The sequence below is a fragment of the Brassica napus genome, chromosome C4 (genome assembly GCF_020379485.1).
Source record: "Brassica napus cultivar Da-Ae chromosome C4, Da-Ae, whole genome shotgun sequence".
Taxonomy (NCBI): domain Eukaryota; kingdom Viridiplantae; phylum Streptophyta; class Magnoliopsida; order Brassicales; family Brassicaceae; genus Brassica; species Brassica napus.
Window position 1 is genome coordinate 58,139,722 of NC_063447.1, and position 15,022 is coordinate 58,154,743.

The window sequence follows — 15,022 nt, forward strand, 5'->3', positions numbered from 1 at the left end:
TTAATGTAAAATTTGTTATTGCAAAATAATGTATGTGACCTAAAAAAAACTCAAATCATATCATTTTAAAACATTAAATTGAAAAAGATAATATTTTAAACATTCATGCTCACAAAATTAACAGTTTAAACTATTACAGTAATTTTATCAACATAATATTTAAACTAATTTACTTGTTAAACATGACCGATACTATTTACTTGGAGAAAAAATGTGATGACATTATAATTTTTTTTGACAATAACAATTATTTTTATTTAAAAATAGTTACTATTTAATCATAAAATAAGCCAAAAAAAATAAATTAAATAATAATTATGAAATATAAATAAATATAAACTATTAAAATAAATAAAATACATTGGTGATGGGGATGACGACTTAAAATGTGATGTAATACAAACGAGAGAAAATATCAACACCGCGCAACTAAGGGGATGATTGGTTGTGGCTGTAGATACTTTGGACAGCTAAAATTTAGTCTAGAGCTATATATGTCAACCAATTATAGGTATAAAGAGCTTTATTTTCAGAGCAAAAAAATAGTGGTTTAGAAAGTTACAACAATGAAAGATATAACAAATAAATCTACAGATTAAATTCTACAGCAAAAAATATAAAGTTACAGCATTTACTAGTCATTCCCCAAGGGTGTTCCTACAATCACAAATTTCACAATCAATCCTATAAATGATTATATCTGTTGACAAAAAGAAGTGGTTATATATGTTAAAATGATCATATATGTTGACAAAAATTGATTATTGTTGGGTGCGATCGTACCAGCACTAATGTATCGGATCCCATCATAACTCTGTAGTTAAGCATTTGGGCGAGAGTAGTACTAGGATGGATGATTTTCCGGGAAAACTTCGTGTTGCGTTCTTTTTTTTTAATTCATTAAAAAAAATTGATTATTATTATTGTTTTACCAGAAAAAAACTGATTATTATTTGTTGATAAAAAATGATTTTACCTTTTCTTAGATAGGCAAGAAATACAAAATTTATTTATCAAAACGAAAAGAAAATGATCAAGAAGAAGGAAGAATTAATTAAGAATCAAAGAAGCTCCTCAACAAAATCGCCGAAATCGAAGTTGCCACTACAAGACTCGATGGCATTAACGACGTCTTGAAAAGCCGAGAGGCTACAAGGGACGACCAACATAACTTTCTGGTCGGAACAGTGAAACTCGTCACGTGACTTGTCGAGGAGCATCCTAAACAGAGGGTGATTCAAGTAGCTCATCGGGACCACCCGCCTCACGCGCTCTTCTCCTACATACACCGGAAACGTTCCCGTTGATGTCTTCGTCAGAGAAGTGTCGTCCCCCTCACCGAGCAGAACATACTCGGAGCCGCGTTCTCTAGTTTTGATGCTCTTCACTTTCTTGGCTAATTTCTTGAATGAAGCTATTCTTTTTCCCATCATTTTGTTTTACATAAGATGATATTTTCCCCTCTGGAAACTCGTAAGATATATGTAAGAATTAAGATTGTGACGATGAAGAAATTAGAATAAGAAGATGGTTGGTGATTATATACCAAAGAATATTAGATGTATAAAAATGTAATAAAATACTAACATACACCCAAAAAACAATATAATAAAATGAGAACTGTTGAGCTTTTGACTTCATTTTTTTGTTTTCGAATTTATTTTTGGCTGAGCTGACTTGCTTATAATAGTGGGCTGCATATTTGGCGGAGAGAATTGTATATCTCGTAGCAAATCATTTTTATTTTTAAGAAAATCTCATAGCATATCTTGGTTACAGTGATATGTCTTTGGAGTTTGTAAATGAATAACTATGGCACCACTTATTATTACTTTTATACTCTAGTACATTAGGCAATGCCGTACCTGGAATATTAGGTCTTGTTCAAAAGTAGCATGAATCATATTTTTAATATTATAGTTTTATATATTTAAGGAAAATAGTTTTTAATTAAAAAATCTAAAGATAACTAAACTAAAAATAAAATTACATGAAAGTGAGTAAACATCTTCATTTTTCTTATTAATATTATTTAATATATAGGGGATATTATATGTACTACTACATATATATATAACTGAAACTTTTAGAATTGTGGAACCCTGCAACCAAATAGAAACCCTGTTGAACTGTTTCATGAAAATGTGATCAGGACCGAGCTGAGCAATAGGTTGTCACGGAGGTCTGTATTCGACTTTTCGAACATACGGTCGTGACATTTAATTTCATCTTTAAAACGTCATGTGCCTCTTTATTTTATTTTAATTTTATTCACCTGGTGTTATTATTATTAGATAGAATTGAAGATTACATCATTTAGAATACAAAAGTGGCTATTTTGATTCTTTGAACTGTTATCTAAACCGGCTAAATACCATAATCAAGTGTCCAAAAGAGGTAGACAAAACCCTAGAAGAAGGAAAACCAACTATCAGCTAAATACTATATCAGTTACGGATCATGGTTATCCTGCCTTTCCTCTCTCCTTATTACTGCTTTTCTGAATGTTTTTGTTCACGTTTGGTTATTCATCTTTGTTGCTGTTAGTTCCTCATGTGTTACCTTCGTTGTTGATGCTAGTGAGCTTGTATCGCTTTCTCGTCAAGCTTTTTTGGTGGAATTTGTCTAAGAGGACTTTCCTGTGATTATGTTCTTTAGCTCAGTCTCGTCTCCCATTTCTCTGGTTCACCCGTGGTTATATTTTGGTGGATCTGTTTCAGCCATTATTTAGATTATGGCTAAAGTTTCATGTCATTCGAACTATTTGTTTTAGCATGTGCCTCCTTATTTAACTAGATAATTGCTTGTATCACAAAAATAAACCAATAGTTTATCAATGATTTTTAAGATAACTTTATTATGAGATGGCAGCGGGAGCGACCAGCGATCAGAATTAACAAGGAAAGAGAGAGAATTTAAAAGAAAGGAGAGAAGAAGAAGTGAAGGAAATTTCTGTTTTCTGTCGCTGAGGAGAGAATGAAAAGAATAATAGCGACGCTGGTTTTTATGGCGACACCGGAAGCACCGTAGAGCTTTGATAATTTATGTCGTTGCGTCTCCTTTTCTCGGTCAAGAGATTAGCGAAGCAGAAAATTATGAACAATTTCTAGTCACTACTGATTTCAGTCGCATTCCACTAACGAACAGGGCCATAAAGTCTGGTTTACTGGTTTATACCAGTTATTAAGTTGAACTGGTTAAGTGATATTTTTTTTTTGGTAAAAGTTAAGTGATACTTAAGATAACCATATAAGCTAAATGTAACATATTTTTACAGTTAAGCTGGAGATTAATAACAAACTTTCTTTTCATCGTTTTCAACCTCTTTCTTGTATATATATCAAGAATTTCGATTATATAGCTTGATTCAAATGTTAGTGAAGAAGGGGGCATGCAGCTGCCCCCAACAAAATTTAATATTTATCAAAATTGTTAGTTAAATCACCAAAGTTTCATTAGATCAGCTGATGTTGCCATGTTGAAAATTTTTTTTCTGCCCCCAACAATAAATATTTCTGGCTCGGCCAATTAATAATAGTGGCCAAATATTTAACTTTCAAATAAGAAGTTGGTGATCATCCAATACCCTATCTGATATAAAGTTATAAACATAACTACAGGACGAATATTAATTAATTTATTGAAAGAAACAAAAAGTATGGAATCAAATAAGCAATATATAGGTAACTGGATATAAACAATAATTTTAAGTGTTTTACCAAAAAAAAACAATATTTTTTAGTGTTATGTTTAATTCTTACATATGTAATAATTTTTAGTGTTTTACCAAAAAAAAACAATAATTTTTAGTGTCATGTTTAATTCTTACATATGTACATGTGCATCCAACCATGTAAATATATAATTTGGTAGTAGCTAAGAAGGCATAAGTAATGTCGTACTGTGTTGTATAAGATTTATATTCCCTCGCGAATATTGTAGAACAAAACTGCAATTCCCAAAATAACTCTAGTTTAATAAATAATTTATAAGAGAAAATTATGATATGTAATAGTTGTCTTAATTAATATGAATAAGATGGATTTTATCAAAACAAAAAATATGAACAAATAAAATTTTCAAAACTAATATCGATCCACCGAAGATAAAAAGCTTGAAAACATCTCATGAATAAAAAGGAAATCATTCCAAAAAATTGACAAAAAAAAATGATTATATCTGTTGACAAAAAAAGGATTGTATCTTTTCCTAGAAAGATTTAAACAATACAAAAAAATTTACAATCAAAACGGAAAGAAATAATCAAGAAGAAGGTAGAAAATCGTTAAAATATCAAAGAAACTCCTCAACAAAATCGCCGAAATCGAAGTTTCCATTACAAGACTCGATGGCGTTGACGACATCTTGAAACGCTGAGAGGCTACAAGGGACGACCAACATAACCTTCTGGTCGGAACAGTGAAACTCGTCACGTGACTTGTCAAGGAGCATCCTAAACAGAGGATGCTTCAAATAGCTCGTCGGCACCACCTGCTTCACGCGCTCTTCTCCAACGTAGACAGCAAACGTCCCCGTAGACTTCTTCGTCGGAGAAGTGTCGCCCCCCTCACCGATCAGAACATACTCAGAGCTGCCTTCTCTCATTTTGAAGCTCTTCGCTTTCTTGGCTAAGTTCTTGAATGAAGCTATTCTTTTCCCCATCATTTTGTTTTACGTACGATGATATTTTCCACCTCCGGAAACTCGTCTAAGATATGTAGAAGATTAAGATTGTGAAGATGAAGACAATAGAAAAGAAGATGATTGGTGATTTTATACCAAAGATTATATGTATATACTAAATATAAAAACTGGCAAGTTTTTGACTTTTATACATTTTGTTTGTTTTTGTTTTTCCGAATTTTTTTTTCAGTGTTGACTTGGAATAGCGTGGTGCATTCCTTGGCGGAGAGAGAATAGTGAGTTTTAAATATTAAATAATTATGATAATAAATATGATATATCTCGTCCCAAATCATGGTTACAACTACATGATGTCTTTGGAGTCTATAAATGACTTAGATATGGCACCAGTTATTATTCCTTTTAAACCTTTGTACATTACGCAAGCGATAGGTTATCACGGAGGATCTTATTCAACTATTCGTACATATGGTCCGTGACATTTAAAAAAAAAACGTCATGTTTGATTCATGATTACATATACATATATATAGATGGCCCTTTATTCAACGATATGATTGCTTGTATCACAAAAATAAACCAATAATTATTAATGATTTTTTTATTACCCAAATAATTAAGCTTCAGATAAGGAGTTGGTGATCATCCAATGCCTTAAGTAACCGAAAAAATCATCAAATGCCCTATCTGATATTAACATAACAATAAGACGAATATTGACTAATTTAATGAAGCAAAACAAAAGGTATGGAATCGGATAAGCAATAAACTCTAGTATTTTTAATTTCTTGTACATATGCATCTAACCATGTCATATAGTATTTGGTAGTCGGTGAAATGTCATAATTTAGTCAGTGTATAATATTTACACTCCTATTTTAATGATTTATAATAATATGCAAGTCGGAATCATCTAATAGCATACTGACATGTATGCATGAATTTGTTGATTAGCTTGGAAACATCTCATAAGTAAATAGGAAATCATTCAAAATTTTGATTAAAGTGGTTAGTTTGAGTGGTTGTATCGAACGAAAATTATTTCGTGACTATCTATTCTATTAAAAACAGAATGTAGTTTTTTTTTGGTCTAGGTCAAAAGTATATTGTGTTTAAAAATAAGAATTATGATTTGTAGGTATTTTATATATATATAGAAAACAACGTGTTTAGAAATAAAAAATCATTGTTTTGTGGATTTTAAAATTTAGCATTAAGTTACTCAGTTGGATTTACACTACAAGAAAACAGCAAAGATACTGAGGGAAACAATCGTCGGAATTTCGTCGGAATAACGTTATTCCGACGACATACCGACGAAACAAGTCCTCGGAATTTTTTTTTTCCTCGGAAATCCCTCGGAATTTTCCGACGAAATTCCGAGGAAACAAATTTCCGAGGAAATTCCGAGGATCACTAGTTTGTCGAAAATCTCCTCGGAATATACCGAGGGAGAACTTCGTCGGGATATTTCCTCGGAAGTTCATCGATCGATGCATTTTTGGACATATATCCATCGATCGATCCGTTTATAAAAAAAACGTTCGGAATATACCGAGGGACATCTTCCTCGGAATATTCCGAGGAACATGTCCCTCGGTATATTCCGAGGAACATGTCCCTCGGTATATTCCGAGGAAATGTGTCCCTCGGTATATTCCGAGGAAGATGTCCCTCGGTATATTCCGAACGTTTTTTATAAACAGATCGATCGATGGATATATGTCCAAAAACGCATCGATCGATCGAGTAAAAAATATAATTAATTTCCTCGGAATGTAAAAAATATTATTTTTTTAAAAAAATAAAATTTTTGAAATTTAAATTCGAAAATATAAAATTAAAATTAAAATTGAAATCATATTAATTAATATTCAAAGTTTCACAAATAAAAATAAAACATTCCGAGTTTTTGGGAAAAAAAAAAAACTACGGGTCTGGCACGTCCGGGAACACCTCGTTCGGGTACATCCTCTGCATCATCTCCATCATTTGCTGGTTCAGCCTCCTCTGTGCCTCATAGCCCGCCTGTTGAGCCGCCATCTGGGTCTCCAACAAAGATATGCGATCATCCTTGTCCTTCAACTGAGCCGTAAGTACTTCTGGATCAACAAAGGGCGGTGGTGCAGAAGAAGGAGGAACCGACCGGGTGCGACGACCCACACCGACCAAACGTCCCTTCTTCTTTGGAACCGACTGAATAGAAAATAGTCAAATTTACAAATTTAAACCAAGAAATAAATGAATTGAACTTTAAAAAAAAAAGAACTTACGGATTCAACGATTTTGTTGATTCGAAACCGGGAAAAGTTGGTCGAAGCCGTCGAAGCGTCATCCTCGGTTTGAAGCTGAGACACTTCGTCTACCACCTGAGTTTGGACCAGGTCGACCACATCCCTCACAAGACCGTCATCAATCTGGCCGGTCTTCTTGTTGGTATACAGAAATATATAAATTAATAAATACAGAAATATATAAATTAATTATTTTTTTAAAAAAAATCTCAAATAATTTAATCACAAAAAAAGATTTAAAGATATTAAAAATATTTAATAAATATATAAAAATAGTTCTAATAAACAAAAAATAGTTTTAATAAATAAAAAATAGTTTAATAATTACAAAAATAGTTTTAATAATATATATATATATTAAAAATATTTTTAAATCCAAAATAATAGTTTTTAATCACAAAAAAAGTTTTATAGATATTAAAAATGTTTTGTAAAATCCAAAAAATCGAATTTATATACAAAAAAGATTTTGTAAAATCCAAAAAATCGAATTTATATAGAAAAATCGTTTTGTAAAATACAAAAATCGATTTTATATACAAAAATCGCTTTTATAAATACAAAAAAAATAAAAAAATTCTAAATCAATTCAACTAAACAAATTATTCAACCAAATCACAATTCTAAACCTATTATACAACCAAATAACAATCCTAACCAATCACCCTAACAAAAATCTATCAAAACTACACAAAACCTAACAAATAGAACCTAAAAGAGTGGGATAGGGTCCTTACATGATTTGTGTAAGAGAAGGGGGAGATCGCCGGAGATATCGTCGGATTTCTGGAGGAAATCGCCGGAGAGAAGAGAGGAGTCGCGCAGAGGAAGAAGAGAGAAATGGGGAAGAAGAAGGGGCTCGTGGTTATAAAACCTAGGGTCCGACGGACATTATCCGTCGGAATTCCGTCGGAATTCTAATTTCAATTTTCGCGAAATATTTGCCCGGTAAAATGAAAATATTCCGAGGAAATCCCGACGGATAGTAAAATATCCGTCGGAATTTCCTTGGAATATTCCGAGGAAATACCGAGGAACTAGTGTTTGGGGTTTCAAAACATCAATTTTTTTTGCCGTATTTCATTTCTTATACAATTGTAATGCATACCATTGAAGATTCTTTGTATAGATGAGCATAAACCATGAAATAACAAATTTCAAAACTAATTGAAAGTATTTCCTTTACCGTTCATTAAAAGGTATAAGTGTTTCTCTTATGTTGTGGGATTTCGTTCATACAATCGGAAAAGTGTTAATTATACGGTAAGGAACAAATTTTTGACTTCATAATGAACGTAAGACACTTAATAAGGGTTATATAGGTGTTATTCAAACCGCAAAACGTTGTTTTCGGTTTAAAAACCCTATTTCCTCAGAATTTCCTCGGATTATTCCGAGGGAATTCCGAGGAAACCCTTTTCTTCCTCGGAATTCCGTCGGAATATTCCGAGGAAATTCCGAGGAACTAGTGTTTGGGGTTTCAATACATCAATTTTTTTTAAACGGATTGTTCGATGGATATATGTACCAAAACGCATCGATCGATAGAGTATATCAGGTGTTCCTCGGAATTTCCTAGGAATATTCCGAGGCTTTTCCGAGGAAACAGGGTTTGGGGTAACAATGTGATCGATCGAGAACAAAATCTCGTACGTTTTTTTATAAACGGATCGATCGATGTATATATATCCAAAAACGCATTGATCGATCACTAAGATGGACCAAAGCGTAACAATGTGATCGATCGATTAGATTATCCCATCGATCGATCGAGAATCTCAAGCGTTCCTCGGAATGTCCTCGGAAAATCTTGTAAGTTTTTTTATAAACGGATCGATCGATGGATATATGTCCGAAAACGCATCGATCGATCACTAAGATGGACCAAAGCGTAACAATGTGATCGATCGATTAGATTATCCCATCGATGGATCGAACAAAATCTCGGGAGCCTTTTTTTAAACGCATCGATCGATCCTTATTTGTACAAAAACGCAACGATCGATGCGTGTGCGGGAAACAGAATTATAAGGCAAAACCCGAACTTTTTGGATCAAAACCTCAGAACTCTCATCCCCTCCGATTTCCCCTATAATTCGACCCCCCCCCCTTTTTCTCTCTCTATAATCATCCGATTTGAACAATTTTGGGCTCTATTCCCCTTGATTTTTTGAGCTCTACCTGATTCCTACACTCGTTTTCACCCTAAGACAGGTATACTCCGCGAATCTCCACATTCTCAAATCGTGTTTTGAGCAATTTTTTGGGTTTTGTGAATTTCTTATTTCCGTGTTGATTCCTTGATCAAATATGCATGAAACAGATGTTTAAACATGGAATAGAACACAATTGTCTGTGATCAACGAGTTTGGAACAGGATTTGAGATGATTTAGGGATTGAGAATTTTTTTCAATTTGTTTTTTTTTATCACAACTCGATTTCGCCTTTCATTTTCATGTTGATTTGAGTTCTTAATTGATTATAACCATGTTGAGACAAATCGTTGTTGAAATACATATTGGAATGATGAACCTGGGGAATGAACTGATTATGGATTGATGTTCCTTAGCTGAGTCGCTAGTGTTTACTGAACTCGTGTTAGTATTGTGCTGCTTTGAAAAACATATATTACATACTCACTTGTTTCAAAGATTCTATTTTGTAGAGAATGAAGCGCACGAAAACATCAGCAAAGAAGAACACACAAGAAGAGGGTTCGTCTCAGCGAGAGAAGCAAAGGCCAAAGAAGTGGGATAAGTCTGATACCACCCACTACAACAACATGAAGAAGGTAGCCGTTCCGGCTACACAACTAGCATGTCCGGAGACGATGACAATATTGGGAATCAAATCAGACATTGAATGGATGTTCCAGAACATGGGTCTAGGCCAACTATGCAACCTCAACGAACCCACTTATCCGGAGTTGGTACGCAAGTTCATAGCATCTGCATACGTCAGCCATCCCGATGATAGCCATCAGGAAGGTTTTCTGGCATTCGTAGTGCAGAAAGTATACTTTGAGGTATCTTTCACAGACCTCTGCGGACTATTTGGATTAAGTGCAGGGGAGAGGACATCTGGTCTTTATTGGACTTCAGAGCTGTTGAACTTCTGGGAAACGATTGGCACAGGGGTTTATAGATCTTCTCAGGCAAAGGAGTCACTTATCCGGAACCCAGTACTGAGATATGCCACACGCCTCATTGGCTCATTGCTATACGGGACAACCACAGCCGCATCAGTCACGCAATGGGAGTTGTGCCTCCTATACCAAGGTGTGAGGCATTTGCTACCGGCATTTGGAAACTTTACATTCCCACCTGCTACTGCCTTCAACATGGGAGCGGTGCTGGCCGCAAACTTAGCAGGATACAAGGGGAAAGTAACCAAATCCAAGAGCAGTGCATGTGGATTTGGTGCAGTGATTACTCGGATCCTTACACATGTGGGTGTAGACTGCGAGAACCATCAGGTAGCACTCGACAGATCGAACAACATTGCTTGGAACTACCTGGATGTCATTTCTCTAGTAAGTAAGGAGTTCATAGCTGGTCCCCACTCGAGGATCGATCGGGATGGTCCTTACGTCTACGTATTCCAGGACCGAGCGAAGAAAACACTCTACTGCCACCTGCCTCAGATCGGCCTGACTGCTCTACTTTCAGAGGCTGCAGTTGAGTTCCTACCCCCTGCTACCGCACTAGTAGACAAGCCATCCTTCTTCACGCCAAAATATCAGACCAAAGGCAAGGCCGTGGATGATGAAGAAGGAGAAGATGAGGTTGCACAAGCCATTCCAGATGATTCACAACCCCATCATCTACTCCCATCAGACTCCAGCCAGTACAAGCTGCAAGAGCTTCCATCGAACGCCACTTCGCGCCAGCAACAACATTGGAGAGATCAGAGCATAAAGACAAACAACGACATGCTACACAAGATCTGGGCTGCCATTTCACGTATCAGGCCGTGTCGTTGCCAAAAGGATGATGTAGTTCATCGGGACAACTCTCCATCCAGCTCTGGTTCGGGTTCGAGTGGTACACACAGGGTAAGAAAGAGGTCCAAGAGACCCAAAGATGCAGGAACATCTGGAGCAGGAGACGAGGAGTAGGAGCTATCACCGGCCAGTATTGCCATTTGATTTCCGACCGCGCTATTTTATTTTCTTTTCTATTCTAAAATTTTATGGCCTTATTTTCTGTTGTCACACCAGGGACGGTGTAAACTAAGTCTGGGGGAGGGTACTTGTCATAGTTCCATTTAGGAATCTGCCATAACTTTTTCGGTTAATTTTGAACTTAGTTTTTTTTTTTTTTTTTTTTCTTAATATGAGTTCGTATTTCTTTTACATGGTTTCTTCGTTTTATTTGGTTGTGTTTTGAGTAGTTTTTAATTCGTATTCAGCTTTGCCTTGCTAGATAAACCAAATAACTAATATCTGAGTACCATTCTTTCAGCTATCAACTGCAGGCTGTGAAACATGGAAAAGCCACAAACATTGATCAACCAACAACATCCATGCTTTTAAGAATTTTCAAAGGATTCAAACTGACTGACCACTCAATCTACTCAAATTTTCTCATCTTGGGGCTTGGTATACACTAGGTTCGCTAGTACTACCATGTTCATAATCAGTTTCCCCATGATGATACCAAATTTTGTAACTTCGTGTAAACCCACTCAAATATAGATGACTCCAAACATCTCACTCTTTAATAATCTTTCTATTTTTACAATTAGAGCAAGAACATCTTAACATACCTGTTTTTGCTTCCGGTTGTCGGTGAACTAACCCCATGAATTCGGTTATACCTCGTTGGTATTCTTCCGTAAGCAATCTCATGTTCGGATCCAAATGAGGTCGATCGATTCAAGAACGAAAATAATTTGAAGAAGACATTTTTTATGAATCAAATTCGTGTGTAAATAGAGTAAGAGGGAGGATGAAGATATGAAGTGAATGAAGAGGAAAATGACTGCTTGTATTTATAGTTTAAATCCTGCCGACAAACCGAGGAAATTCCGACGGAATTCCGACGCCAACGGCTAGTTCGTCGGAATTTCCTCGGAATTTTTTAAAATCCCCCAACGGCTCTCCAACGGCTATAATATTTCCTCGGAATTCATCGGTTTTTTCCGAGGAACACATTTTTCCTCGGAATTTCCTCGGAATATTCCGACGGATTGATATTTCCTCGGAATTCCGTCGGTATATTCCGAAGAAATTCCGAGGAAACCAAATTTTGTGTTTTCTCGGAATTTCCTCAGAATTTCCTCGGAATTTCCTTGGGATATTCCGAGGATTTCATTTTCCGTCAGAATGTCCGTCGGAATACCGCTGTTTTCTTGTAGTGTTAGTTTATGTTAATTATTTGGATCTTGAATTTTTCAATGTAGAAAAGTGTTATTTGGAAAGCATCTTATATATTAAAAAAGAGGTTATTTGTAATCTCATTTATATCAATTCAATTTAGTTTTATTTGTTTTGTTAGAGATAATTCAATTAATATTTATACTTTAATAGATATTTATATACGTAATTTAAATATTATTTTTATTTGACGAATACAATTTGGATTTGTACCTTATTTGAACATAAATTTTTCGACTCAGGAATTTTGATTAATATTATAAAATAATTAGTTGGAAAATTTTGCGAAGTCATAACCAAGTACAACGGAGAAAAAAAAATTATTATGAAGACAGGTTACACAGCGAGAGATTATAGCGACTAGTGCTTTTTTTTCTGTAAAAAACTTCTAGTGTTACTGTCCGTATATTAATTATTAATCACGTGTCGACAAAAAAAATTTATTAATCATTTTAATAATCGTTTTCCTAGATTTTTTTTTGTTTCGTATATATTCTTCATCCTTGTAACTTGTAAGTTGTAACCATTGTGAATTGATGTCTTGTCTCAGTCGAGGGGAATGGTAGACTTCTCTCTCTCTTTTCTCTCTGAGAATTTGAGGGGCCGTTGAGTCGTGGTGGTTCCCTTCCGAGTAAAGATTACTGACTCTGGTACACGGTGGTCCCTTCGACAGTTGTGTAGCCGGCTTTGTTTCCGGCGGTTCGTGCTCCTTTTGGCGAAACTATCCGGCGGTTGATCTTCGTTACGGTGGAGAAGAATTGATGGCGGTGAGGACTCTGTTTTGAGCCGTTTCATTCGCCTGCGGTGATTAAGGTATGTGTCGTGTTTGTGGTGATTGTGGACCTCAGCATGGATGAGATCTCGATCTCGGTTCGATTGATCTCTCTAACGTGTACGATTGAAGAAGCTGTTTCTTTCAAATTTCCAATACTGTCGTTGGAGGTGGGTGCGGTGTTTTGGTTAAGGTCCTGAGGGATTTCGGTGTTTGTCATTTCTGATCCCGGTGTGTTCCGGCGAAGTTCGCGGTGGTTTTCGTCTCCGCCGACGTTATCCTCGAGGTTGGGTCTCGTTCGGTGGTGGTAACTGTTAGTGAGACGCGTGTCCCCACGTTGGTTTTGGGCTGACACGTGTTTTGGACATGTAATGTCGGTTTGCCCGACTTAATCATTTGGGCCTGAGGCCGTTTGTGTTTTTTTGTTTTGGTTTGGCCCGTTGGTTTAAACTTTCGGAGTTGGGCCTGCTGTATGTTTTGGTGTTTGGGCTTCGCCCGTCTAATAAAATATAGATGGAAAAAAAAAAAAGTTGTAACCATTGTGGTTACTGGTTAGCATGAAGAGAAAATAAAACTGGTTAACTTTTTATCCAACTTTTTTTTTTTTTGAAAAAACTTTTTATCCAACTTTTACAACGTAACATTACATCGTTATTTTAAAACTTTTTGTTTTTAGTTTGTTAATGATTGGATCCAAACTGCCAACACCAACTTCCTAGGCTCCTAGCTTAGGTAGAGAGCATAAAGTGGGTACGTGAAAAAAAAAAAGGAATTTTAGAGAGATCATTTAACTCGGCTATCTTATTATACACATCACATATATAAAGCATTTATCTTAGAAGATTACTCTCATCTTATAAACTGTTTTTGTATTGAAATAGGCATATAGCTTTTATCGATGATGAAAATGTAAAGAAAACTAACACCATTTGTTTTTTAGAAGAGTACACCTATTTTTTTTCTCACGGTAGCTAAAAAATATAAAGCTTTCAAAGTTTAATATTTTTTTGTTTAAATATTAATTATATTAAATCGACCCAATAAACGAGAATTTAGATTACAACCATGAATTGAACAAAATAACCTAAGTCATAAAACTTCTCGCTTGCTTCGTTCAACCCAACTCTCGGCACATTTTTCAAGCTCGGATTCTAAATTCCCATAAATCAATTGCTCTCAACCGTTGACGTTGATCAAGTAAAGGTGAGATTCATCTCGTTTCTTCTGTTGTAGGGGCTTCCGTTTGACGTTTCTGATGTAGCTAGCGACCGATGATTTCATCAATGGTTGTATTTCTGGACGTAAAAAAAAAGAGGAAAGCCGAGAACACTAACTAAAGAATAGCGCTCTGTAAAACATGGCTGTACACATCGCCTCCACCACCAAATCCAAGCTCGGAGAGAGGCCAAAGACCTCCAAACCGAAATCAGACCACAATAAAAGCGAGTCCGAGACACCAGCCGCACCTGATCCAGTAAAGCTCATAACCTGCAAACAAGCAATAGCAAGGCAGCACCACCGCAACAACCAAGTAGCTGACCACGGCCTGGGATGTGCTACTCCACCGAAAGGAGTCACCGGAGACCACAAGACCACAAAGACAAAACGCAAACTACACGAGCACTGCCAATCGCCGTCCTCGAGAACCGAAGCCCGAATACTTGCAACCCGTTAAGCATTGTACCAGTGATATCGCACAACAACAGAAATCAACACACATAGAACATCCTAGTGAACTTCGTCGACAAAGAATCACTAGGGGACCAGAAAAGGAACCGGGAAGCTGAGGAACCAGAGGGTGGGAGTTCACCACTGAGCCTCAGAGAAATCCATAGACGACCTCACTGCAGCAACCTCAACGAACCACCACCTAAAGTATTAACACACGCCAATACCATAAGCTAAGAGCGTCCTCGAGTTAAGGGAACCTCCGA

At 35.9% G+C, this 15,022-nt stretch overlaps 2 protein-coding genes across 2 annotated transcripts; both read right to left on the reverse strand.

The window, feature by feature from the left end:
- Positions 1 to 1,001: 1,001 nt before the first annotated feature.
- Positions 1,002 to 1,830, reverse strand: LOC106394065 (auxin-responsive protein SAUR15-like). The gene has a single exon (XM_013834680.3). The coding sequence runs from the start codon at positions 1,431 to 1,433 to the stop codon at positions 1,062 to 1,064; it is 372 nt and encodes a 123-aa protein (XP_013690134.1). The 5' UTR covers positions 1,434 to 1,830; the 3' UTR covers positions 1,002 to 1,061.
- A 2,103-nt stretch (positions 1,831 to 3,933) lies between these two features.
- On the reverse strand, positions 3,934 to 5,861 carry LOC106395518 (auxin-responsive protein SAUR15-like). Its single transcript, XM_048755052.1, has one exon. It carries the CDS (start codon positions 4,663 to 4,665, stop codon positions 4,294 to 4,296), a length of 372 nt encoding a protein of 123 aa, XP_048611009.1. The 5' UTR covers positions 4,666 to 5,861; the 3' UTR covers positions 3,934 to 4,293.
- Between the last annotated feature and the right edge of the window lie 9,161 nt (positions 5,862 to 15,022).

Excerpts from the sequence above, each read along its gene's own strand:
- LOC106394065 (XM_013834680.3), bottom strand. The coding sequence starts at position 1,433 with ATGATGGGAAAAAGAATAGCTTCATTCAAGAAATTAGCCAAGAAAGTG.
- LOC106395518 (XM_048755052.1), bottom strand. The coding sequence starts at position 4,665 with ATGATGGGGAAAAGAATAGCTTCATTCAAGAACTTAGCCAAGAAAGCG.